At 34.9% G+C, this 24,359-nt stretch overlaps 1 protein-coding gene across 3 annotated transcripts in view; it reads right to left on the bottom strand.

Annotated features, from left to right (window-relative positions):
- The window catches only part of LOC148944029 (inactive tyrosine-protein kinase Dnt-like), a 190,152-nt gene that overhangs the window by 77,635 nt on the left and 88,158 nt on the right, over positions 1-24,359 (bottom strand). For all 3 annotated transcript variants that reach the window (XM_089100310.1, XM_089100308.1, XM_089100309.1), the window contains exons 3-5: positions 8,475-8,715; positions 5,282-5,561; positions 3,475-3,777 (exon numbers count right to left, since the gene is read on the bottom strand). In XM_089100310.1, the coding sequence (XP_088956436.1) occupies positions 3,475-3,777; positions 5,282-5,561; positions 8,475-8,715 (824 nt within the window). The remainder of the gene's footprint in view (positions 1-3,474; positions 3,778-5,281; positions 5,562-8,474; positions 8,716-24,359) is intronic.

Genomic DNA, 24,359 nt, shown 5'->3' with positions numbered 1-24,359 from the left:
AGGGCGATAGGAACGATTAGGCCCAATCGAGCCCCGCGTTTAAAAGGGCCCCGCTCAGCCATCATAATGAACAATTGATTTTAAAAATTGTGAAATGTTCTTAACAATTCCAGTAAGTGTTGCTTTTGGAGAGAGACGATTTTCCAGGCTAAAGTCAATAGAAAAAACTAAAAGGTATTTTCAGCAATTTCGTAATATCTAGGGGACACAAACGTAAATTAACGTTAGCACAAAATGAGTACAAAAAAGAACAAAAGAGAACAAAAGTGTTAGCTCAAAATGAAATAACTGGACCGTCAAATGAGACAAGATCCAGAGAATGACCTGAGAATGTAAATGTACGACGGGTGATAATGAGCAATCTAGACCATCAAAAATGACAAGATCAATCCAACAAGATCAAAAGCAACTAGGGTAAAAGACACTGAAAAAATGTCTGAAGCAATGATAAACGAAAATAAAGACCAAAGAGATATGTAGTTTAAACATTGGCGAAACCGACAATTAGAACAAGTCGAAAACGAAATTGAAGCATGCAGTTAAAAGATAAGTGGCGGCTTGAATCACAACGACTCAAAAAACGAAAGTGAAGAAGAAAAAAATTTACGGTTACAAAACATCCGACAATAAGGTTCAGAACGTGTCAAAATGAAAATGAAGAACAGAAGAATGTGTGGTTAGAAGACATATGACCGCGATTATAAAAAAGTATGCAATTAGAAGAGAACCAGTCGCGACAATTACAAGCAACAGCAGGAATCAGAACTTGCCAAAGAAAAAAGTGAAGAAAAAAGAATTGTATGTGGCACCTGCCACTGCCATAAACTGGATAGTTGCATATGGAGGTGTATTTCGTTAGAAATTGAATTCTTGGTTTCCTTATTTTTTAATATATATAAAGATGTGTAAGGTTGCACCTAACCAAGCCAAAAAATCTAAATTCATTTTCACTGTCCTCGGTGCGATACGCAAGATATACTAGAAGATTTGCAGAGGAAACATGGTTATGTTCTTCCAGTTTAATTGGGATGATGATTTGCATTATGTCCCATTTATGATGAAATTATTAATTCTGATCGTTTTTACATTCGTCCACAAAATTATGTTGTACAATCAAATAGAATCTCTGATAATAATCTACCTGGACAGCGATTATCCTATAAGTCAGTTTTATTCTCCACTGAGGACGGTCAAGCGGAGGTCTTGACCGAAATATTTGCATAATTTTTCAATTTTTTCACTGTGTGTTTATTGTCCTCGCTTTATCCTTTCTTCGCGATTTTATGTTTTATGAAATTGGGATACTCTTTTGAAAGGTCCCACTGTCCAGGAATAATATAAAAGCAAGGTGCAGATGGTTAGGTCAAGTTTTAGGAAGAAGAATGTTAGGTTGCCAAAAATTGTGTGTAGCAACCCAGCAGGGGCCAAATGAAAAATAGGACGTCCTGGAGCAGAATGGGAACAGGTCACAAGAAAAGATTTAAAGGAAGTAGAAACTTCGTGGAGGGAAGTAAATAGGGAAGCTATAAACAGAATAGGATGCAAGAGAAGTGTCTGCAGCTGAATTGGCAGATTGATGTTGTGATATATTATCAGTAGTAGTATTCACTGAAAGTAAGATAGATAGACTTTAATAGAGTTAATTTTTACCGTTTACGAGTTCGTGCAACCAATAAGCGAGTTCATCTCTTAGGATAATCTAAAGGTGGCATTAGCGCCAATTTATCTTGTTCTGGAGAGAGCTCACATCACACTTTTGCATCAAAAGGGAGAATATGATGGAGAAGGCGATACAATATGCTCCAGCTCCAGCTATGCTCCAACAAAAAGGGGTATTTTTGCACGACCGATTTTCGATACAACACTAAGCGAATTTCTTGGAGCATTTTGATGCCAAAACATTTCTGTTGCTCAGATGCTAGGTCAAGACTGCATTTTTACTGGACTATTTGTTTTTCAACCGTTCATGGACAGTAAAAGGGACAGTAGGTAAAACTCTGTTCACGTTAAAGAAGCCAAAACTCCAAAAGAGAGGATCTTATAAAAATAGCCTACATGTACTGAAACAATCTAATTTTCATGGTGATTTTTCAAAGTTAAAATCTTCAAATTGATTTCTTCTCTCATAAAGCAAAATAATCACAGAAGTGTGCAAATTTATACAATATTTGGCAAAATCATAAAAGTTTTTCTACCAAAAAATACCACTTTCTCTAGTCTTCCCTGTGGAAAAGCTGTTAGCTGCCATTAATATAATATTGTCATGTACCTAAAAATGAAGCATTTCTAGATATTCGGGATATGTTAAAATAGGATGACAGATTGCCAAAGATTGTTCTTCTCGGTCGACCTTCTAGGGCGAAACGAAAACTTCCTGAGAGGGTGTAAAGAGGGAGGCTTTGAATAGAATGGGATTAGGAGGAGCGTTCGTTGCCGTGTTGGCCTCAAGCGGCTTGGTGCTGCGGTGATTTTTAGTAGTAGTACTAAGAACACGAATTGCGGTACCATACCCCTCCTTTTTTTACCTTTTTTTTATATAGATATCGATAGATAGGAGAAGTCAAATCTCATACCCTGTAGATAGGATGGATGTCAACACTGGTCTCAGGGCTGCTCAGCAAGACTACCTACAGCAGAAAATTCTCCGCCAGGAGCATCTAAAAGGATGTCTTGCTCAATGAAAGATTGTTCATTCGAGGAAGAGGTTGAGGATTTTCTTACCTACTTTTTCAAGGTCAATTTACGAGTTGGACAAATATTTTTAAATTTTATTAAAGAGATATAGTACTTGTACCTGCATTTTTAAGGCCAAATTACGAGTCAAAGAAATATTTGGGAAGGAAGGGCGGATACGAACTTATTACCCCCCCCCCCGGTTGGATATGGCCCTGAACAAAATGTTTATTAATTTTAGTGCTCATGAACTGAAATAATTATAACCTGTGTAGGTAAATTTTCGGCTTAATCCGTATATATTTGAACAGGACATATTATACATTTTGTCACAAAAGCAACAATAACTTGTATCAATTCACGATCCAAGAGTCAGCACGGTTGTAAAGGAGTCAAAATTGTGCCTTTTGGATATATCTTCAATTTTGTGACGCAATGGTTCAGCGAAGACGAAAATTGACATTTGTTGAATAATTTGAGACGCATTTGATTCACAAGCGATACATTTTTTTTAACAGCCAATACTACTTACAGCAGAGAACTCCTTACCTGAAGTATGTGAAAGAAAGCTGCTCCCTCCGAGAAAAATGACCTCCCAGAAGAGATTATTCCCAAAGAACGTTTTCTTAGTTGCTTCAACAGAGAACATAATAGTGTATTTAAAAATCAAAAAAGGAGACAGCTGTCAGGACTAGCGGCATATCTTTAGATAATGGCTTTGTAAAAACTTCGTAAAAAAATGCTTTCAGCCAACAAACATAGCTGTCTTTCCATCGACAATAGCTTTAAAATAAGGCTTACCTCTCAATATTGACCAATTCTCTTTCATCAGTCTTTGAGCCAAACTCCGCAGAAAAATTACTGCTATCACTTTTGTTGTAATTGCTTAGAAAACAACAATATTCTTCCGTTTCACCATTGGCTGTGTAATATTCGTCCTTTTTGTCAAAAGTCTTCGATGGCTGAAGAGTGGTATAAATGGCGTAAGAGCTTCCAGTACTTTTATCAGATGGGTTGCCAGAAGGAGGGGAGTATGAGCGAATTAGGGTTGGTTGTTGCTTGGAGGAGTCAACAACTCGCGCAGTGCCTCCCAAAAATGAAGATCTGAAAGGCAAAGAAATTAACAAAAAACAATTCTATTTGTTACAGGTAAACCTCAGCTACGAAAATTCAAAGGGAGGTATGGTACACGACAGGAATTTATAAGGAGAACAGAAAACCCAAAATACCTTTCAGGTTTGCATTCACGTTTTTGAATTTCAGGTTCCTAATTGGATTTCTAATTTTGGTCTGTAAATGGGCTTTTATCCTATTAGGGGTAGTTATCTAATTGATAAATTATTGAGAAGCAGTTGATGGTGGATTTATTTTTCCTTCACTCCTGCATATCGTGCCTTGACATTTGGAAGGGATGCAGTTTGAATAATTTTTTCTATTTTTAATAATTGACATTGAAATTGAAAATTGAATTAAGTTAGTTTTCCAAGATTTTAGTTCTTGCACTTTCAAGATGGGGATAAAAATTTGATATCATTTGATATTCCAGTTTCAAAACACTTGTACTACTGACAAAAGAGCCTAAAACACATTTTAGGACTAGAAGAATTGAAAGACAAAGCATCTTACAAACAAAGCAAAACACACGAAAATAGATTGAATTACTTTCCAGAAGGTATTGAGGTGCACTAATCGGACTATAAATCTCGACTCGACAAATCAATATATAAATGGTTCAGGGCCCCATGAACCGACAAGAGAAACACCATGTCTATCAAACACTGATATCGCCTTGCCTGATCCTCATATACAGGCTGCGGGCCGTATCATATTAAATATAATGACAATATTATACATACTGACGATACCAGTATTATAAGTGACACTATCAGTATTATAACTGATGATATCAGTATAATACCAAGGCGATATCAGTACTATACATACTGATATCGCCTTGCCTGATCCTCATATACAGGCTGCGGGCCGTCTTTCCTCCATGAGGTTGACGACAATGCCCATGTCACTCAAGTGGCAAAAGAGATACGATTTAAATTCAATTAGCATGGCTAAGGATAAAGCAGTTACGTTCCCAGGGGCCAGGCTTTTCCCCGGGTCTCGTGATTTTCAGAAAAGATTCACATGATTCGCGTATTTGTTATTGTCCATAAATTTGACTACCTACCCCCCCCCCCAAAAAAAAAGAAAAAGAAACCAGCCATTTCATGTGTACACGCCCTACGTATATGCAATTAGGTGTTTAGGTATGGCTCAATACAAGATGCTTATTAAGTCGTTTTCAGTTTTTGATTTTATTTCTACAAAGACTACGTTTTCATTATTTTAACATTAAATTACACGAATACACTCATAAGTAACTGTTGATATTTTGTCGTCAATAGGAAATCTGAAAAAAGTTGTAGGCCTATTATGAATTTAAGAAAACATCTGTTTTTTTCAAACACGTAGGTTAAAAGAAAATGTACCTCATAGATAGTTCATTTTTATCCTTTCAATAATTAGCTAACGTTCCGAAGAAAAAAAATAGATGAAAAAAAAAATTCTTTCTTCTGAAGAAAAAAAAATCTTTTGCATTGGACGCTATACTCACCCTATAATTCTATTTCTCTTTATCTTCTTTTTCCTCCGAAACACAATCGCCACTCCGATAATAATCAAAACAACAGCTGCGCCAACAGCACACCCTAACATTATGTACATAACTGGTGATGTACTCTCATCTTCTGTCTCCCCATCTGCGTGAGGACTACGGCTTATTGGAGCACTTGGAACTGCTAAAACAGGCTCATTATCGAGACTGGGATTTCCGGAGATGGAAATGAAACTTGAGGATTTCTTCTTTGTGGCTACAGGAATAATTAATGATTCACCTATAAAAAAGATATACATCATTATAGAGTGAAAACGATGAAAATGAATATAGAAGTGAAAACGATGGAGTATAAAGAGGAAAAAAGGAAAAAATAGTTACTATACACAAAAATACATAACACTGACTACCAACAATTCTAAAAGGAATACCCATCCAGGATTGTACATCCCTTTAATACGAAGGCTCGATGCCAGGTCATCAAACAGTTCGTGGTAACGAACTGTCAGTAAGGTGCGACGCACTTTACTAGCGATCAAAACAGAGTTTTGATGGCTTGATTTGATATATATAAAGTTATTAGGTTTAATGTTACCCATCAAAATTTACCAACCTGAAAAAATTTGCCTAATTGTTGGAAAAAAAGGGGGGGAGCCCAAAAAAGTGATCTTAATGAAAATCTCAGCGTCAAATTCGGTATAACAGAGAACCCTGCTTTAGAGGTTTCAAGCCCCTATATACAAAAACGTGGATTTTGCATTTTTTGCAAGAAGAAAGATCAAGGATGTATGTTTATTTGTTTGTTTATTTTCTCCAGCGCTGAGCGTGTTAAATAAATGTCCCTGAAAGATCGGGAGAGGGCTCATTTGATCAGAAACCAAAAGTTCTAGTTTTTTTTGTTTTTTTTTAAAGAACCAAAATGATTGGAAGACCACTTCCCACGCCTCTTTCCCTCAAAGTGATCCGACCAATATTTTGAGATAGCCATTTGATTCAGCATAGTTGAAAGGTCCGTAACTATACTTTTGGAAATGATATGACCCCCACAGCTCTCAAGAGAAGGACTGCAAGTTATGAAATTTACATAGCTCTTAAATTTTCTGTTTTCCGAGGTAGAATTTGCCAGAAATGTCTTACTTTTTCCTTGGCGAATCAATTTTACCTGTGAAGATGTTCTGGGAAAATTGTCCGGGAAAAATTTTCAGTGGGGCTTGAAGTCTCTGGGTGATTTTTTTCGTAGGGGTTGGATTTCTGCGATAAAAAATTCTCCATGGGGGAATATCATTAAGAGAAACTATCCATGTGGAAATGTTCCGCTGGAAAAGTTTCTATTGGGGGAGGGGATTTCCGTGGAAAATTTACGACATAGTGTGGATTTCGGGCATGACTTAAACAGAAATTAAATAAAAAATAAGTCTTTTTTCGCATGAAAGGATTCTAAGGAGCATTTTTCAGGAGGAATCGTCCACAAGAAATTTTCTGGGGGGAATTTGCTTTGAGGATCGATTTGTCGTGGCTAATTTCCCAAAGGGGGATTTTACGTGGAAGGAACTTTCCATGGAGGAATTTTCGTGACGGCGGGGGGCATTTTCCATGGAGGGAGGGCGCAGATTTTCTGGCATTATATGAAAAAGATTAGAAATTATATAAAAAAAATTAAAGTAAAGAGCAAAATTAAAATTTAAAGCGAAAAGAAATTGTTCAGAATATGAGAATGGCTACCCCCTCCTCAATATCCCGCTCATTACGCTAAAGTTCAATCTTTTGTCCCAGTTCTTTAAGAATGACTTCTCAAACACAAGACCTGTTTAATTATAATGAGAAGCTCTTTTAAAAGTAAAAAAAAAAAAACACTTACTAATTGAATCCGCATATGCCTGTTCCTTTTGCTTACCGCTCGCTCAAATTTTTTTAAGAAAAGTTAGCAAACTTATATTTCTTGCCAGTTTTCCAGTGTGAATAATTTTCGTCAAGTCACAGTCAACGCATTGACTTAGTAAAGGAAAAAGTCTCTCATCTGCTGTTTACGGTTTTTGAAAAAAAAAATATGTGTTACAACAATTTGTCAAAGAAGAAAACGAAGCACGAAAAAATGAGGCCACTTCTTTATAAGTGGCTTGGATCATTGTGTATTTTTGCAAGCCACAAGGAGTAGGCTTCAACTGAAATCATACAAGTGGTATCTGGAGATGTTTTATAAAATTAAAGCGAGGCATTCCTTACAGTGAGGTGACTTAAATACGAAAAAAAAAATTACTGAAAACCTTTCTTAGCCTAACTCAAAGGCCGAGGGTATATTTCAGCTCAAATTCACAACACGCATCTGTGACAAGTAAGATGTATAAATGTAACCTCACTCAAAAGTGAATAAGCTCCCGGGTGAACAAGAGAAGGATGACCAAAGTACCGATGTGTCCAGCTACCATAAAACCACTAAATCCTAAGAAACAAAAAAAATAGTTCTATCAATAAAGGCCTATGATCTCCATCCCAGGACTATGATATAAGTTTACCTTGGAATTACTTATACCTAAAGATTCGTTAGAGCGTTCGCCAGCCTTTCTCGTAATTTCTGAAGAAAATTGAGCCATTAACTTGAGTTAGAATCTATTTCACGGAGGGGTCGTCTTAATGAAGAGCGAGGGTAAGCTTGGCAACTCTTGTGAACAGCATATAACGTCATTTAAAAAATCATAGAAGTCACGAAATGTAAACGGGGGTCTCCCCCCTAACACTGTGGAACACTTGTATTGAAGTGGCAAAAGATGATTTCAGCAGCATTTTACAAAAAAGGGACTTGTCATGTAAACACATTCAAGAATTACGCTTAGGTTACATCTCAGAAACCCGGTTTCATAGCTACAAAAAGAAGTGATTACTGATACAATGTATTGCAGTTGGACATAATGCATTAGACTTGTATAACTTGGCTGTGGGGTGGGCGTGGGGGTCGGGTTAGGTTACGTTAGGTTGTATTAGGTTAGGTTTCCATAAAAAAAAAATTCTAAAGTATTATTTTATCATCATGTTTTTTTTATTAGGATTAACCTAATTTCACTTCTTGTGTGTGTTTCCAATAACCAACAAAAAAAAAACTGAATTGGAAAGTACTAAAAAAGTCTGAATTGAAAAGTACCAAAAAAATCTGAATTGAAAAGCACCCAAAAAATCTGAATTGAAAAGTTGCACATACCTTTACAAATTTTCTTCCTCTTAAAGATAAGTTGCTTCACTTCCCGCCCCTTTCCTCTTCCAGTTGTAAAGTTGAAGTATATTTCTAAGTCTACTTCTGCAATAAGATGACCAGTGCAAATTAAAGACAAACGGAATATTTCTGGAAGCTTAGAAGGAATTTTTCCGGTCCTACTTATATTAAGAGAGGGCTCCAAAATTGCTGATGGATTTGTATAGTTAAAACCAATACTGTAGGACACCTGCAAAAAAGAAAGCAGGAATTATGAGCTAATTTGTAGGCAGGGTCGTATCCAGGATTTTTTTTATTTGGGGGAAGGGGGTACAAAAAGATTTTTTCAGAGGGGAGGGGGTACATAAAACGCATCGAAAATGTGTTTATAATCATTTTTGTTACGTTTTTACAAGTCAGACAAACATTTCGAGGGCGGGGGGTTCAAACCCCCTCCCTAAATGCAGCCTTGTTTGTAAGAATTCATTGTTGATATGCAGCAATTTAGCTCGAGCTCAACGATCCTGGACAAATGACCAAGTGCTCAGTGGTTAGTTTACCATTGTGACCCCATTTCCAAAGGAATGACCTAGTGCAGTCAAGTGCATAAAACGGAAACGATAAATGAAAGTTCAAATAGGGATAAAGTGCTTTTTAATAAACAGTGACAAATTTCACAAACAGTGATAAATTTCACAAAAACACTAGATATTTTGGTCACATATGCAGTGACTGTCATCAGTAGTAAAACTTTGATGTAACTTTCTGTTACATCAACTTTTGAAGTAAAACTTTTGAACGTCATCAGAGTTTCACTACTGATAACGCTCACTGCATATGTGACCGAAATATCTAGTATTTTTGTGAAATTTATCACTGTCTATTCAAAGGATTTTATCCCTATTTGAACTTTTTTTTATCGTCATGGAAAGGCAGTGTGGTCTCCAAAATTATCTAAAACGGAAACAAAAGACATCAAGAAGTTTTAAAATTTGAAAACGAAATAAAATACAACTAGACACTAGATATCGAGTCAATAAGTACGATACTCCTATGCAAGCAAAAAGAGTTTTCTATTTATTGATGCTTATACACGATACATCCCCGCAACTGAGAAGGAAAAATTCCACCAACAATATCTGCAAACAAGAGGGTTCGTTTCCCCCTTCCTTCTATTCAGGTTAAATGTATGTGTTCCAAGAAAAACTAGTAATACATATCGCAAGTTATGCAAAATCATGTTGGCCAAACATAATTAGAAAGCATTTGCCATGAGAAGGCATTGTCCCCCCTTGTCCCATGGGATCTCATCTAATCCATTTTCATTCCAGCTTACTGTGATATTCCATTCTTCCCTTGGAAAATCAGACATAACACTGGCAGAGAATAAATAGCAAAAGAAAAAAAATTTTAATTATGTTCCATTAGGTATAGCTCATGAGGGGGGTCTTGTTAGGTTATTCCTTTAATCCCAAAAATTACTGAAATTGGGACCAGTGGCGCAGTCAGAAAATAATCATGGGGAGAGGGGGTGACCAGGGGCCCCTGGGCCAACCAACAAAAATTTTTAAAAATTCCATCGAAAAAACGGTATTTTATGGCATTACTTTAGATTTATTTTAGCTCTTTGAATGCAAGTTTTGAGTAGGGACTAAGGAATGAATGATAAAACCGACCAGATTAAACAATATTTAAAAACAGAATGTAATTTTTTTAGGGGGACCTACAGCCCCTTTAGCCTCCTCCCCCATGGGTGCGAGCCTGATTGGGACTATTTGTCAATATAAATACTAAATAAAGCCCTTGACCTTTTTACACAGCTTGACTCGATTTTGGCCTTAATATCTTTTTTAAACTTTTGTAATTTGTTTATCCTTTATTCAACAGTTCGTAGTAACGAACTGTAACTAAAGAACGACCAATGTCAAGAATATCAGAAACTATCAATGAAAGGGATTTTCGATAACAATACTGTATGAGTATGTAATACTGTATCAAGAGAACCTTTACTTCATGATGACTCCAAATCACAGTTTATATAAGTAGGAATGACCCAATTGATACTGAACGAACACCGTGCTGCCATCTACAATTTAGGCTAACGCTGTACGAACATAATTTATTCAAGGATTATCGATCCACGAACGGGTCAATGACCCCCTTTTTTTAAGGTCGATTTATTTGTTGTTTTCAAGTGTATTGACTCCGGAGTGAAGTTTGCACATGCGCATTAAGGGTGGGGGAAATGTATTGATCTATAACTCGTGACGGGGCACCATATATGGGCATAGAATACTGAACGAACACCGTGCTGCCATCTACAATTTAGTCTAACTCCGAACGGGACTCCATATATGGGCATAGACTCCCTAGGGGAAGTGAATTTCCGAGAAATTGATTGCGTATTCGGTGGGGAGAGGATTTCCGAGAAATTGATTTGTTGGTGTTCGTCCAGGAGAATTGTCTCCGGGCGAAGTTTGCACATGCGCTTTCAAGGTCAATTGATTTTTGGTGTTCGTCCAGGAGGATTGTCTCCGGGCGAAGTTTGCACATGCGCATTAACGGTGGGGAGAATGTTTTGAACTTAGAGATGAAGAGATGAAGAGATTAACGCGGGAAAGGGTTTCCTAGGAATTTAAAATGTGACAGCGCAGGGATGCCAAACAAAAGGAACACGCAGAAATTACGTTTAGTGATTATTTGGGCGAAACCGTTTGAGGCATTTTAGAAGATGATTTTAGAAGAGTGATTTAGAAGAGGATTTGAGGGTGAAACTCTGTGGTCGTTATAATACACAAGTTTCATTTGAACAGTGTTGTGAGGTCCCCTACCCCAACAACCCCCCTACCCCAACCCCGAAGGAACCCCCCCCCTAGCCCAAAAGGGACCCCCGGGCCCCAAACGCCCCTCTGGCCCCCAAAGGTCCCCCGGCGCCCCAAAGGCCCCCCCAATTTTTTAATCCTTTTTATGTGCACTTGAGACATAGAAAGGCCCCCCACATTTCAAAAGGCTTTATTATATCTTTTCAGAACAAGTACTTTTCTTAATATTCCCTCCTAAACCCATTTTACAAGTTGATGTGCTCATCCTTTTCACCACAACTTTGCCTTACGAATTTTTGAATACCCCAACGCCAAGCAGTACTTTTCAAAAGACTTTTTTATATTATTTCAGAACAAGTTCTTTACGTAATATCCCTCCTAAACAAATTTTACAACTTGAAGTACTCATCATTTTCACCCACATCTTTACTTTATTGTTTTTAGAATATCCCATCACCAAGCAGTATTTTCAAAAGACTTTTTTATATTATTTCGGAACAAGTTCTTTACGTAATGTCTCTCCTAAACTAATTTTACAACTTGAAGTAGGCTACTCATCCTTTTCACCCACTACTCTACTTCGTGGTTTTTGAATATCCCATCACCAAGCAATACTTTCAAAAGGCTTTTTTATATCTTTTAAGAAGAAAAATCAAATATTATTAAAAAAATCATATGCATATTAAATGTGTGAATCAAAGTAACAACAATCTTCTTTAATACCACCAATTTTTTACTGAACACACACAAATTTCTCTTAGAAATAATATTTTTCATCAATGATAACACTTTTTCTGTTCGTACTAGCAAGTTTTCTACCAAAGATACCAAATTTTTTCTTAGAAGTAACATTTTTTTGACTGTGATAACAACTTTTCTGTCAGAAGTAGCAAGTTCTGCTTAACACTAACAAACCATCTCATCAAAGTAACGACATTTTACCTTAATACTAACATACTTTTACTGAACACATGCAAATTTCTATTAAAAATAATATTATTCATCAATGATAACACTTTTTCTGTTCTAACTACCAAGATTTCTACCGAAGATACCAAATTTTTTCTTAGAAATAACATTTTTTTGACTGTAACAATACCTTTTCTGTCAGAAGTAGCAAGTTCTGCTTAACACTAACAACCTTCTCATCAAAGTTAACGACGTTTTACCTTAATACTAACATACTTTTACTGAACACACACAAATTTCTCTTAGAAATAATATTTTTCATCAATGATAAGACTTTCTCTGTTCGAATTAGCAAGTTTTCTACCAAAGATACCAGATTTTTCTTAGAAGTAACATTTTTTTGACTGTGATAACAACTTTTCTGTCAGAAGTAGCAAGTTCTGCTTAACACTAACAAACCTTCTCATCAAAGTAACGGCATTTTACCTTAATACTAACATACTTTTACGGAACACACACAAATTTCTCTTAGAAATAATATTTTTCATCAGTGATAACACTTTTTCTGTTTGAACTAGCATGTTTTCTACCAAATATACCAAATTTTTTCTTAGAAGTAACATTTTTTTATTGTGATAACAACTTTTCTGTCAGAAGTAGCAAGTTCTGCTTAACACTAACAAACCTTCTCATCAAATTAACGACATTTTACCTTAATACTAACATACTTTTACTGAACACACACAAATTTATCTTAGAAATAATATTTTTCATCAGTGATAACACTTATCTTCGAACTAGCAAGTTTTCTACCAAAGATACCAAATTTTTCACTTCAGTTCAGATTTTTCTCAAAGAGATGAAAAAATTTAAAATAATGTTTCAAATTTTTCATAGAAGATAGAAATGTTCAAGTTCACTTCTGAATTTTACCAAAGAACAATTCAGTTCTAATTTCTCCAGAGAAAATGAAAATCTTCCACTCCAGTTTTAAGTTCACCAAGACATAAAGAAATTTAAAGTTCTGTTCCAAATTTTTCCATAGTAGATAGAAAAAGCTATACCATAGTTGTGAATATTTGCTATGAAAATAAAAAGTTCTACTTCAATTTTCAATTTTCTCAATGAAGTGAAGAAAAGTTCAACTTCGATCCTGAATTTTCTAAATGAAAAGAAATAAGTTATTGATCAATTCTATTTTTCCAAAATAATATAAAATTTTCCACTTCAATTCAGATCTTTCTCAAAGAGATGAAAAAATTTTAAATATTGTTCCAAATTTTTCATAAAAGATAGAAAAGTTCAAGTTCTCTTCTAAATTTTACCAAAAAACACACTTCAATTCTAATTTCACCAGAGAAAATAAAAAGCTTCCACTTCAGTTCTGATTTCCCCAAAGACACAAAAATTAAAGTTCCAATTCTAAATTTTACCGTAGAAGATAGAAAAAGTTATACCTTAGATGCGAATACTTACCTTGAAGATAAAAAGTTCCACTTGAATTGTAAATTTTCTCAATGAAAAGAAATACGTTATTGTTCAATTCAATTTTTCTAAATAATATAAAAATTTTCCACTTCACTTCAGATTTTTCCCAAAGAGATGAAAAAATTTAAAATAATGTTCCAAATTTTTCATAGAAGATAGAAAAGTTCAAGTTCTCTTCTGAATTTTACCAAAGAACGCAATTCAATTCTAATTTCTCCAGAGAAAATAAAAATTGTCAACTTCAGTTTTACATTCAACAAGACAAAAAGAAAATTAAAGTTCTATTCTAAATTTTTCCCTAGTAGATAGAAAAAGCTATACTATAGTTGTGAATATTTTCCCGGAAGAAGAAAAGTTCAACTTTGATTCCGAATCTTCTCAATAAAAAAGCAATAAGTTATTGATCAAGTTTATTTTCCCAAAATAATATAAAAATTTTCCACTTCAATTCAGATTTTTCTCAAAGAGATGAAAAATTTAAAATAGTGTGCCAAATTTTCCATAGAAGATAGAAAAGTTACAGTTCACTTCTGAATTTTACCAAAGAACACAGTTCATTTCTAATTTCTCAAGAGATAATAAAAATTTTCCACTTCAATTTTACATTCAACAGGACATAAAGAAATTTAAAGTTCTATTCTAAATTTTTCCCTAGTAGATAGAAAAAGCTATACTATAGTTGTAAATATTTTCCCGGAAGAAGAAAAGTTCAACTTCGATTCTGAATTTTCTCAATGAAAAAGAAATAAGTTATTGATCAATTCTATTTTTCCAACATAATATAAAAAATTTCCACTTCAGTTCTGACTTTTCTCGAAGAGATGAAAAAATTTAAAGTTCTGTTACAAATATTTTCCCGGAAGAAGAAAAGTTCAACTTCGATTCTGAATTTTCTCAATGAAAATGAAATAAGTTATTGACCAATTCTATTTTCCCAAAATAATATAAAAATTTTCCACTTCAGTTCAGATTTTTCTCAAAGAGATGAAAAAAGTTAAAATAATGTTCCAAATTTTTCATAGAAGACAAAAAAGTTCAAGTTCTCTTCTGAATTTTACCAAAGAAAACAATTCAATTCTAATTTCTTCAGAGAAAATAATAAGCTTCCGCTTCACTTTTAAGTTCACCAAGACATAAAAAATTTAAAGTTCAGTTCTAAATTTTTCCGTAGAAGATAGGAAAAGTTATACTATGATTGTGATTATTTTCTATGAAGATAAAAAGTTTCACTTTAATTCTAAATTTTCTTAAGTTCCGTTCTGACTTTTCTAAAGAGATGAAAAAATTTTAAGTTCTGTTCCAAATATTTTCCCGGAAGAAGAAAAGTTCAACTTCGATTCTGAATTTTCTCAATGAAAATGAAATAAGTTATTGATCAATTCTATTTTCCCAAAATAATATAAAAATTTTCCACTTCAGTTCAGATTTTTCTCAAAGAGATGAAAAAATTTAAAGTTCTGTTCCAAATTTTTCATAGAAGATAGGAAAAGTTATACTTTGATCGTGAATATTCAAGTTCTCTTCTGAATTTTACCAAAGAACACAATTCAATTCTAATTTCTCCAGATAAAATAAAAATCTTCCACTTCAGTTTTAAGTTCACCAAGACATAAAAAATTTAAAGTTTACTTCTAAATTTTTCCGTAGAAGGTAGGAAAAGTTATACTATCATTGTGATTATTTTCCATGAAGATAAAAAGTTTCACTTTAATTCTAAATTTTCTTAAATTCAGTTCCGACTTTTCTCAAAGAGATGAAAAAATTTAAAGTTCTGTTCCAAATTTTTTATAGAAGATAGGAAAAGTTATACTTTGATTGTGAATATTCTTCATGAAGATATGGAACTACACTTTAATTCTGAGTTTTCTCGAAGAAGTGCAAAATGTTCAAGTTCTCTTCTGAATTTTCTTAAAGAAGAAAAAAAGTTAGCTCAATTCTAATTTCTCCAGAGAAAATAAAAAGCTTCCATTTCAGTTCATAATTTCTCAAAGACATAAAAAATTTAAAGTTCAGTTCTAAATTTTTCCGTAGAAGATAGGAATGGCTATACTATGATTGTGATTATTTTCCATGAAGATAAAAAGTTTCACTTTAATTCTAAATTTTCTTAAATTCAGTTCCGACTTTTCTCAAAGAGATTAAAAATTTAAAGTTCTGTTCCAAATTTTTCATAGAAGATAGAAAAAGTTATACATTGATCGTGAATATTCGACATGAAGATAAGGAGCTCCACTTTAATTCTGAGTTTTCTCGAAGAAGTGCAAAATGTTCAAGTTCTCTTCTGAATTTTCTTAAAGAAGAGAGAAAAGTTAGCTCAATTCTGTAATTTACCAATGAAAATGAAAAAAGCTTCCACTTCAGTTGATAATTTCTCAAAGACATAAAAAATTTAAAGTTCAGTTCTAAATTTTTCCGTAGAAGATAGGAATGGTTATACTATGATAGTGATTATTTTCCAGTGAAGATAAAAAGTTTCACTTTATTTCTAAATTTTCTTAAATTCAGTTCCGATTTTTCTCAAAGAGATGAAAAAATTTAAAGTTCTGTTCCAAAATTTTCATAGAAGATAGAAAAAGTTATACATTGATCGTGAATATTCATCATGAAGATAAAAAGTTCCACTTTAATTCTAAATTTTCTCAATGAAGTGCAAAATGTTCAAGTTCTCTTGTAATTTTTCCAAGAAAATAAAAAGGTTCCACTTGAGTTCTGGTTTTTTTCTCAAAGAGATCAAAAATTTAAAGTTCTGTTCTAATTTTAAATTAAATTTTAGCTCCTTTGTCTTATGGATTTACCCCTAAAATTTTTAAATTAGAAAATGATTGACTCGTTCTATTATCAAAGACAATTGTTCAAACTCGTTCATCTAACCTCCAAAACAATAGGTTAGGTTAGGTATAAATAAACATTAATAAATAAATAGAAACATTTCTCCATGTTTAAGTTAGGTTAGGTTAATTTATCATGAGCGCTCATGATAAGTTAACCTAACCTTTTCCGGCGAGTATGGTTACGTTAGGTTAGGCACCTTAGGTTAGGTTAACTTATCATGAGCGCTCATGATAAGTTAACCTAACCTTTTCCGGCGAGTATGGTTAGGTTAGGTTAAGTTAGGTTAGGTTAGCCTACGTACGCTTCACTTAGGTTAGGTTAGGTGAGAGTCAGGCAAAAGGTTAGGTGTATGGTTAGGTTAGGTTAGGCTAGATTAAGTTAGGTTAGGTTAGGCTAGGTTAGCCTACATACGCGCGCGTACGTAGGCTAGCCTAACCTAACTTAACCTAACCTAACCTAACTTAATCTAGCCTTACCTAACCATACACCTAACTTTTTGCCTGTCTCTCACCTAACCTAACCTAACCTAAGTGAAGCGTACGTAGGCTAACCTAACTTAAACTAACCTAACCATACTCGCCGGAAAAGGTTAGGTTAAATTATCATGAGCGCTCATGATAAGTTAACCTAACCTAAATTAAACATGGAGAAATGTTCTGTTTATCTATTAATATTTATTTATACCTAGCCTAACCTAACCTATTGTTTTGGAGGTTAGATGAACGAGTTTGAATGATTGTCTTTAATAATAGAACGAGTCACTCATTTTCTAATTTAAAAATTTGAGGGGTAAATCCATAAGACAATGGAGCTAAAATTGAATTTAAGATTAGAATAAAACTTTAAATTTTTTATCTCTTTGAGAAAAAAAACAGAACTGAAGTGGAACCTTTTCATTTTCTTGGAAAAATCAGAAGAGACCTGGAACATTTTGTATTTCATTGAGAAAATTTAGAATTAAAGTGGAAATTTTTATCTTCACGGTGAATATTTACGATCAATGTATAACTTTTTCTATCTTCTATGAAAAATTTGGAACAGAACTTTAAATTTTTTCATCTCTTTGAGAAAAATCAGAACTGAATTTAAAAAAAATTTAGAAATAAAGTGAAACCTTTTATCTTCACTGGAAAATAATCACAATCATAGTATAACCATTCCTATCTTCTACGGAAAAATTTAGAACTGAACTTTAAATTCTTTATGTCTTTGAGAAATTATGAACTGAAGTGGAAGCTTTTTTCATTTTCATTGGTAAAGTTCAGAATTGAGCTAACTTTTTTCTCTTCTTTAAGAAAATTCAGAAGAGAACTTGAACATTTTGCACTTCTTCGAGAAAACTCAGAATTAAAGTGGAGCTCCTTATCTTCATGTCGAATATTCACGATCAATGTATAACTTTTTCTATCTTCTACGAAAAATTTGGAACAGAACTTTAAATTTTTCATCTCTTTGAGAAAAGTCGGAACTGAATTTAAGAATATTTAGAATTAAAGTGAAAGTTGTTATCTTCATGGAAAATAATCACAATCATAGTATAACCATTCCTATCTTCTACGGAAAAATTTAGAACAGAAATTTAAATTTTTTATGTCTTTGAGAAATAATGAACTGAAGTGGAAGCTTTTTTCATTTTCATTGGTAAATTTCAGAATTGAGCTAACTTTTTTCTCTTCTTTAAGAAAATTCAGAAGAGAACGTGAAAATTTTGCACTTCTTCGAGAAAACTTAGAATTAAAGTGGAGCTCCTTATCTTCATGTCGAATATTCACGATCAATGTATAACTTTTTCTATCTTCTATGAAAAATTTGGAACAGAACTTTAAATTTTTCATCTCTTTGAGAAAAGTCGGAACTGAATTTAAGAATATTTAGAATTAAAGTGAAAATTTTTATCTTCCTGGAAAATAATCACAATCATAGTATAACCATTCCTATCTTCTACGGAAAAATTTAGAACTGAACTTTAAATTTTTTATGTCTTTGAGAAATTATGAACTGAAATGGAAGCTTTTTATTTTCTCTGGAGAAATTAGAATTGAGCTAACTTTTTTTCTTCTTTAAGAAAATTCAGAAGAGAACGAGAACATTTTGCACTTCTTCGAGAAAACTCAGAATTAAAGTGTAGTTCCATATCTTCATGAAGAATATTCACAATCAAAGTATAACTTTTCCTATCTTCTATGAAAAATTTGGAGCAGAACATTAAATTTTTTCATCTCTTTGAGAAAAGTCAGAACTGAATTTAAGAAAATTTAGAATTAAAGTGAAACTTTTTATCTTCATGGAAAAAAGGGACATTACGTAAAGAACTTGCTCTGAAATAATATAAAAAAGTATTTTGAAAAGTACTGCTTGGCGATGGGATATTCAAAAAGCCATAAAGTAAAGTTGTGGGTGAAAAGGATGAGTACTTCAAGTTGTAAAATTGGTTTAGGCGGGACATTACGTAAAGAACTTGTTCTTATATAGTATAAAAAAGTCTTTTAAAAAGTACTGCTTGGCGTTGGGGTATTCAAAAAGTCGTAAGGTAAAGTTGTGGTGAAAAGGATGAGTACATCAACTTGTAAAATGGGTTTAGGAGGGAATATTAAGAAAAGAACTTGTTCTGAAAAGATATAATAAAGCCTTTTGAAATGTGGGGGGCCCTTCTATGTCTAAAGTGCACATAAAAAAGTAATAAAAAATGAGGGGCCTTTGGGGCGCCGGGGGACCTTTGGGGCCCGGGGGGCGTTGGGTTGGGAGGGGGGTTACTTCGGGGTTGGGGTAGGGGGGTTGTTGGGGTAGGGGACCTCACAACATTGTTCAAATGGAACTTGTGTATTATAACGACCACAGAGTTTCACCCTCAAATCCTCTTCTAAATCGCCTTCTAAAATCATCTTCTAAAATGCCTCAAACGGTTTCGCCCAAATCATCTTCTAAAGTGTCTTAAAACGGTTTCGCCCAAATAATCCCTAAACGTAATTTCTGTGTGTTCCTTTTGTTTTGGCATCCCTGAGCTGTCACATTTGAAATTCCTAGGAAACCCTTTCCTGCGTTAATCTCTTCATCTCTAAGATCAAAACATTCTCTCCGCCGTTAATGCGAATGTGCAAACTTCGCCCGGAGACAATTCTCCTGGACGAACACCAACAAATCAATTTCTTGGAAATCCTCTCCCCGTCGATTAAGCAATCAATTTCTCGGAAATCTACTTTCCCTAGGGAGTCTATGCCCATATATGGAGTCCCGTTCGGAGTTAGACTAAATTGTAGATGGCAGCACGGTGTTCGTTCAGTATTCTATGCCCATATATGGTGCCCCGTCACGAGTTATAGACCCAGACATTCCCCGCCGTTAATGCACATGTGCAAACTTCACCCCGGGCTCATTACACCTGAACACAACAAATAGATCGCCCTTAAAAAAAGGGGTCATTGACCCGTTCGTGGATCGATAATCCTTGAAAAAATTATGTTCGTACAGCGTTAGACTAAATTGTAGATGGCAGCACGGTGTTCGTTCAGTATCAATTGGGTCATTCCTACTTATATAATTATCCAGTAAGTTTACCGCAGATGATTTCTGGCTCTTCATTCTCGGTGCGAACAAAAAGCTCCTCCCACATATTTGTGCACTTAGTGTCCAATTACTGTTTAGCTAGCCTGGCGGTTTTATTAGTACTTGGTCCTTAAGTGATTATTCCTTGTCTACCCATGAAAGGATCTAATGTTACTTATGTGCATAGGTTCTCTAGAGACCTTGCATCTCGGTCCAGATAATCTTATTATGGGCGAGACAGGGAAAGATCATACTGGATAATTATATAAACTGTGCTCCAAATATATAAATTTTTTCAGTTTGAAATTACTCATCATGTTACCGGCATATAAAAATTTACTTAATTAAAGAAACAAAGCCCAAAAAAAGAAACAGTTTTGATGACAGTTGATCAATGAAATTTGGTGTTTCGTAGATCTTAATGGCTGTTTTGTTGAAAACAAAAATGTTTAATCGATATGCCTAATGATATCCATTCCTAGAATTCTCAGTTATTTCCAGTTTTTCAACATTGTAATTATGAAGAGAAAATGCTTAAAATTTATTTTGTTTTCAGTAAAGCGCGATGCTCTTGACTCAAGAAGGATTAGGGGAAGCTAATTTGTAGTAATTTGACATGATCATTCTGCTCCTATTTGTGGTAATTTTTGGTCCTTTAGGTTCGACATGATCATTCGTTTTCGTTTTGTTTTAGGGCTCATTTGTTTCTCTACAGCAATATCTAGTTTCTTTGTGTTCGATATGGTTGTTCATTTTAATTTACATTTGTTTTGAGTTTAATTTATTCATTGACAGTAAATTAAGTTCGTTTGAATTTTGAAATGATGGTATTTCCGATGATCTTGGGTTTCAATACGGATCTTAACTTCGCTTTGAAAAACCTATTTTTGGAAAACGGTTTTCATTGTTGCCTATCATTAGTTAATAAGCAGAAGCGCATTCAGGATTTTTGATCGGGGGGGGGGATAGGGGGAGGGTACAAAGAAAAGCTCAAAAAACGCATACGAAATTAGTTTATGTCCATTTTTGTTACATTTTTACGAGTCAGAAAAACATTTCGGGGGGGGGGGGGGTCAAACCGGGTAAACCCCCCCCTGGATACGGCCTTGTTAATAAGGGTGTGAAAATCGTACATTTTCCTAAAAAAAAAGGGTTAAAAACCAACCAAAAGAGTGCAATTTTTACGACAGCAAGAACATAAAATCCAACTCTCAAACACAACATGTAAAACCGAAGTTTCAAGCTGTTGTCAACAAAAATTTAAAAACGTATTCTTTCCGAGAAGCAGGCGTTCTTTGTTTGTTTGTATTTTATCTTATTTGGGGGAGTGGTCAAACGGTGGTCACAGAATATTGAAAAAAGGCTTACTCCAACGGATGTTTAACATCCTAACTTCCTTTTGAATCATAGGCAGCGCAGTAGTACTGTCGAAGTAAAGAACGATGTTGGTACAATGTATGACTTTTTTTTCTAGAACAGGGCACTTCGTATCGAAGGAGTTGTCGTAGAAACTTCGAAAAAGGCTCATTCGATTCGAAATTAAAATGGCTAGTGTCCTTTTTAATAGTCGAAAGTAATTGGTAGGTAACTGAAACCCCTTCCACGACCAAAATTTCCCCAAACATATCCAATCAAAATCTTGAGATAGCCATTTTGTTCAGCGTAGTTGATTTTCAGAAATGAATTATGTTTTTGGGGAGGACACTCCCCCAAAGGAGGAGGACACTCCTCCACAGCCCTCAGGGCAAGGGTTGTAAGTTAAGGTTTTATACGCCTGGGGGCGTATAAGGTTTTTATAAAAAGCTTTGTCGTAGAAACTTCAAAATGGGCTCATTCGATTGGAAATTCAAAGGGCTAGCGCCCTTTTTAATAGTCGAAAGTGATTGGAAGGCAACTAACCCCCCTATCACGTCCACCTTTCCCCCAGACACATCCAACCAAAATTTGAGATAGCCATTTTGTTCAAAGTAGTTGAAAGTTCTGAAAATTAGGTCACTGAGGATGACAACCCCCCCCCCACAGCCCTCCGGGCAAGGGTGGTACGTTTAGCCCTGGGGGCATATAATGTTTTCATAAAAAGCGGTGTCGTAGAAACTTGAAAAAGGGCTCATTTGATTGGAAATTTAAATGGCTAGTACCATTTTTAACATTTGAAAGTGTTTAGATGGCAACTAACCCCCCGTTTACGCCCACCATTTATCCAAACACATTCAATCAAAATTTTGAGATAGCCATTTTGTTCAACGTAGTTGAAAGTTCGGGAAATTAGGTGTTTGAGGATGATAACCCCCTCAGAGCCCCCAAGGCAAAGATTTGTGGTACTTGTATGCTTGGTAGATTATTTGATTGTATTTTTTTGTTCCTTTTTGGTTTAATGGAGTTCTTAACTTAAAAAAAAAACTTATTTTGTGCAAAAAGTTGTTTTTTATTAATTTCTGTTCATTTTATATTGACATAGTCTTTTTCAGGGAGAAAGACTGAACCTCTTCTGAAGTTAAACAATCATTCCTTCCATAAGACCCTTTAATACCCTCTGGGCATAATATATATCCCTTGCCCCTAATCTCTGGGGTTTGTTTCAACCCCAACAGCCTTATTGTATGATATTTAGACTATTTTCAATAGAATAGCTATCTGAAAAATTCTAATAGACACATTTAAACACGACACAATATGTGCTTAGAGTGGAGGGGGTATCTTCCTTTCGCTCACTTAGACTCAGGAAAAGGGTGGTTGTGCGCGTGGCTACCTGCCCCATAAGCCCCCTCCGAGTTTTATATAACTCCACCGCTTTCCAGAACCCCATATGTCCCCACGGCATAAATTCCGCCCAGTTTCCTGAGGGCTGGGGTAACTTGTTGTCCTCAAAAACATGTTTCTCCGACCTTTCTCATGGGCTGAACAAAATGGCTATATCAAAATCTGCCCTGTGATCACGTCCGACTAATAAAAAAGGCACTAGTCTCTCAATTTCCAATCGAATGAGCCCTTTTTGAACTTTCAATAAAAACGTTATATACCCCAAGGGCATAACTTACGACCCTTGTCCTGAGGGCAATGGGAAGAGGGTTGTCATCCTCAAAGACAAAATTTCCAGACCTTTCAACTACGTTGGACAAAATGACCATATCAAAATGTTGATCGGAAATGTCTGGGGAAAATGATTGGTGTAGGGGAGAGGCGATTCTCTCTCCGATTAATTTTGACTATTAAAAAGGGCAATAGTTCTCTCAATATCCAATTGAAAGAACCCTTTTTGAAGTTTTTACGACAACACTTTCTATAAAAACATTATATGCCCCCAGGGCATAACTTACAACCTTAGCCCTGAGGGCTGAAAGGGTGTTGCCATACTCAAAAACATAATTTCCGTACCCTTCAACTACGTTGAATAAAATGGCCATATCAAAGTGTTGATCGGAAGTGTTTGGGGAAATAATAGGCGTGGGGGGGGGCCTTCGCCCTCTGATCCCTTTTGACTATTAATAAGGGCACTAGCCCTCTCAATTCCCAATCGAATAAGTGCGTTTTGAAGTTACAATGGCAACGCTGGCCTAGACCTGACTTCCAGAACTTTCAACTACGTTGAACAAAATGTCTATCTAAAAATTTTGATTGGATGTGTTTGGGGAAATGGTGGGCGTAAGAGGGGTTTTAAGTTCCTTCCCGTCACTTTCGACTATCAAAAAGGTTCGAACACTGGAAAGTTTTATTTTAGTTATGCTGACTGTAACGTGTTTCATTTAAATCATATTAAAAAATAAAACCGCCCAAAATAACCGTGAGAGTTAGTTGTCCTCCAATCACTTTCGACTATTAAAAAAGGCAGTAGCCCTTTAAATTTCCAATCGAATGAGCCCTTTTTCAAGTTTGTACGACCAAGATTTCATTAAAAACCTCATATGCCCCCAGGGTATAACCTAAACTTTAGCCCTGAGGGCTCCGGGGGAAGTGTCATCCTCAAAGACCTAATTTCCAGAACTTTCAACTACGTTGAACAAAATAGGTATCTGAAAATTTTTATTGGAAGTGTTTAGGGAAATGGTGAGCGTGAGAGGGGGGTTAGTTACGCTTCAATCATATTCAACTATTAAAAAGGACACTAGCCCTCTCAATTCCCAATTAAATGAGCCTCTTTTGAAGGTTCTACGACAACGCTATCTATAAAAGCCTTATATGCCCCCGGGGCATAACTTAGAACCTTTGTCCTCGGGTTTCTGGTGGGTCTGCATCCTCAAATACATCATTTCCAGAACTTTTAACTACGTTGAGCATAATGGCTATCTTAAAACTTTGATTG

The sequence above is a fragment of the Artemia sp. Qi Xiang Cuo genome, chromosome 14 (genome assembly GCF_049724085.1).
Source record: "Artemia sp. Qi Xiang Cuo chromosome 14, ASM4972408v1, whole genome shotgun sequence".
Taxonomy (NCBI): domain Eukaryota; kingdom Metazoa; phylum Arthropoda; class Branchiopoda; order Anostraca; family Artemiidae; genus Artemia; species Artemia sp. Qi Xiang Cuo.
Note: the sequence above shows the minus strand (reverse complement) of the source record. Positions and strands in the feature narration are given on the sequence as shown.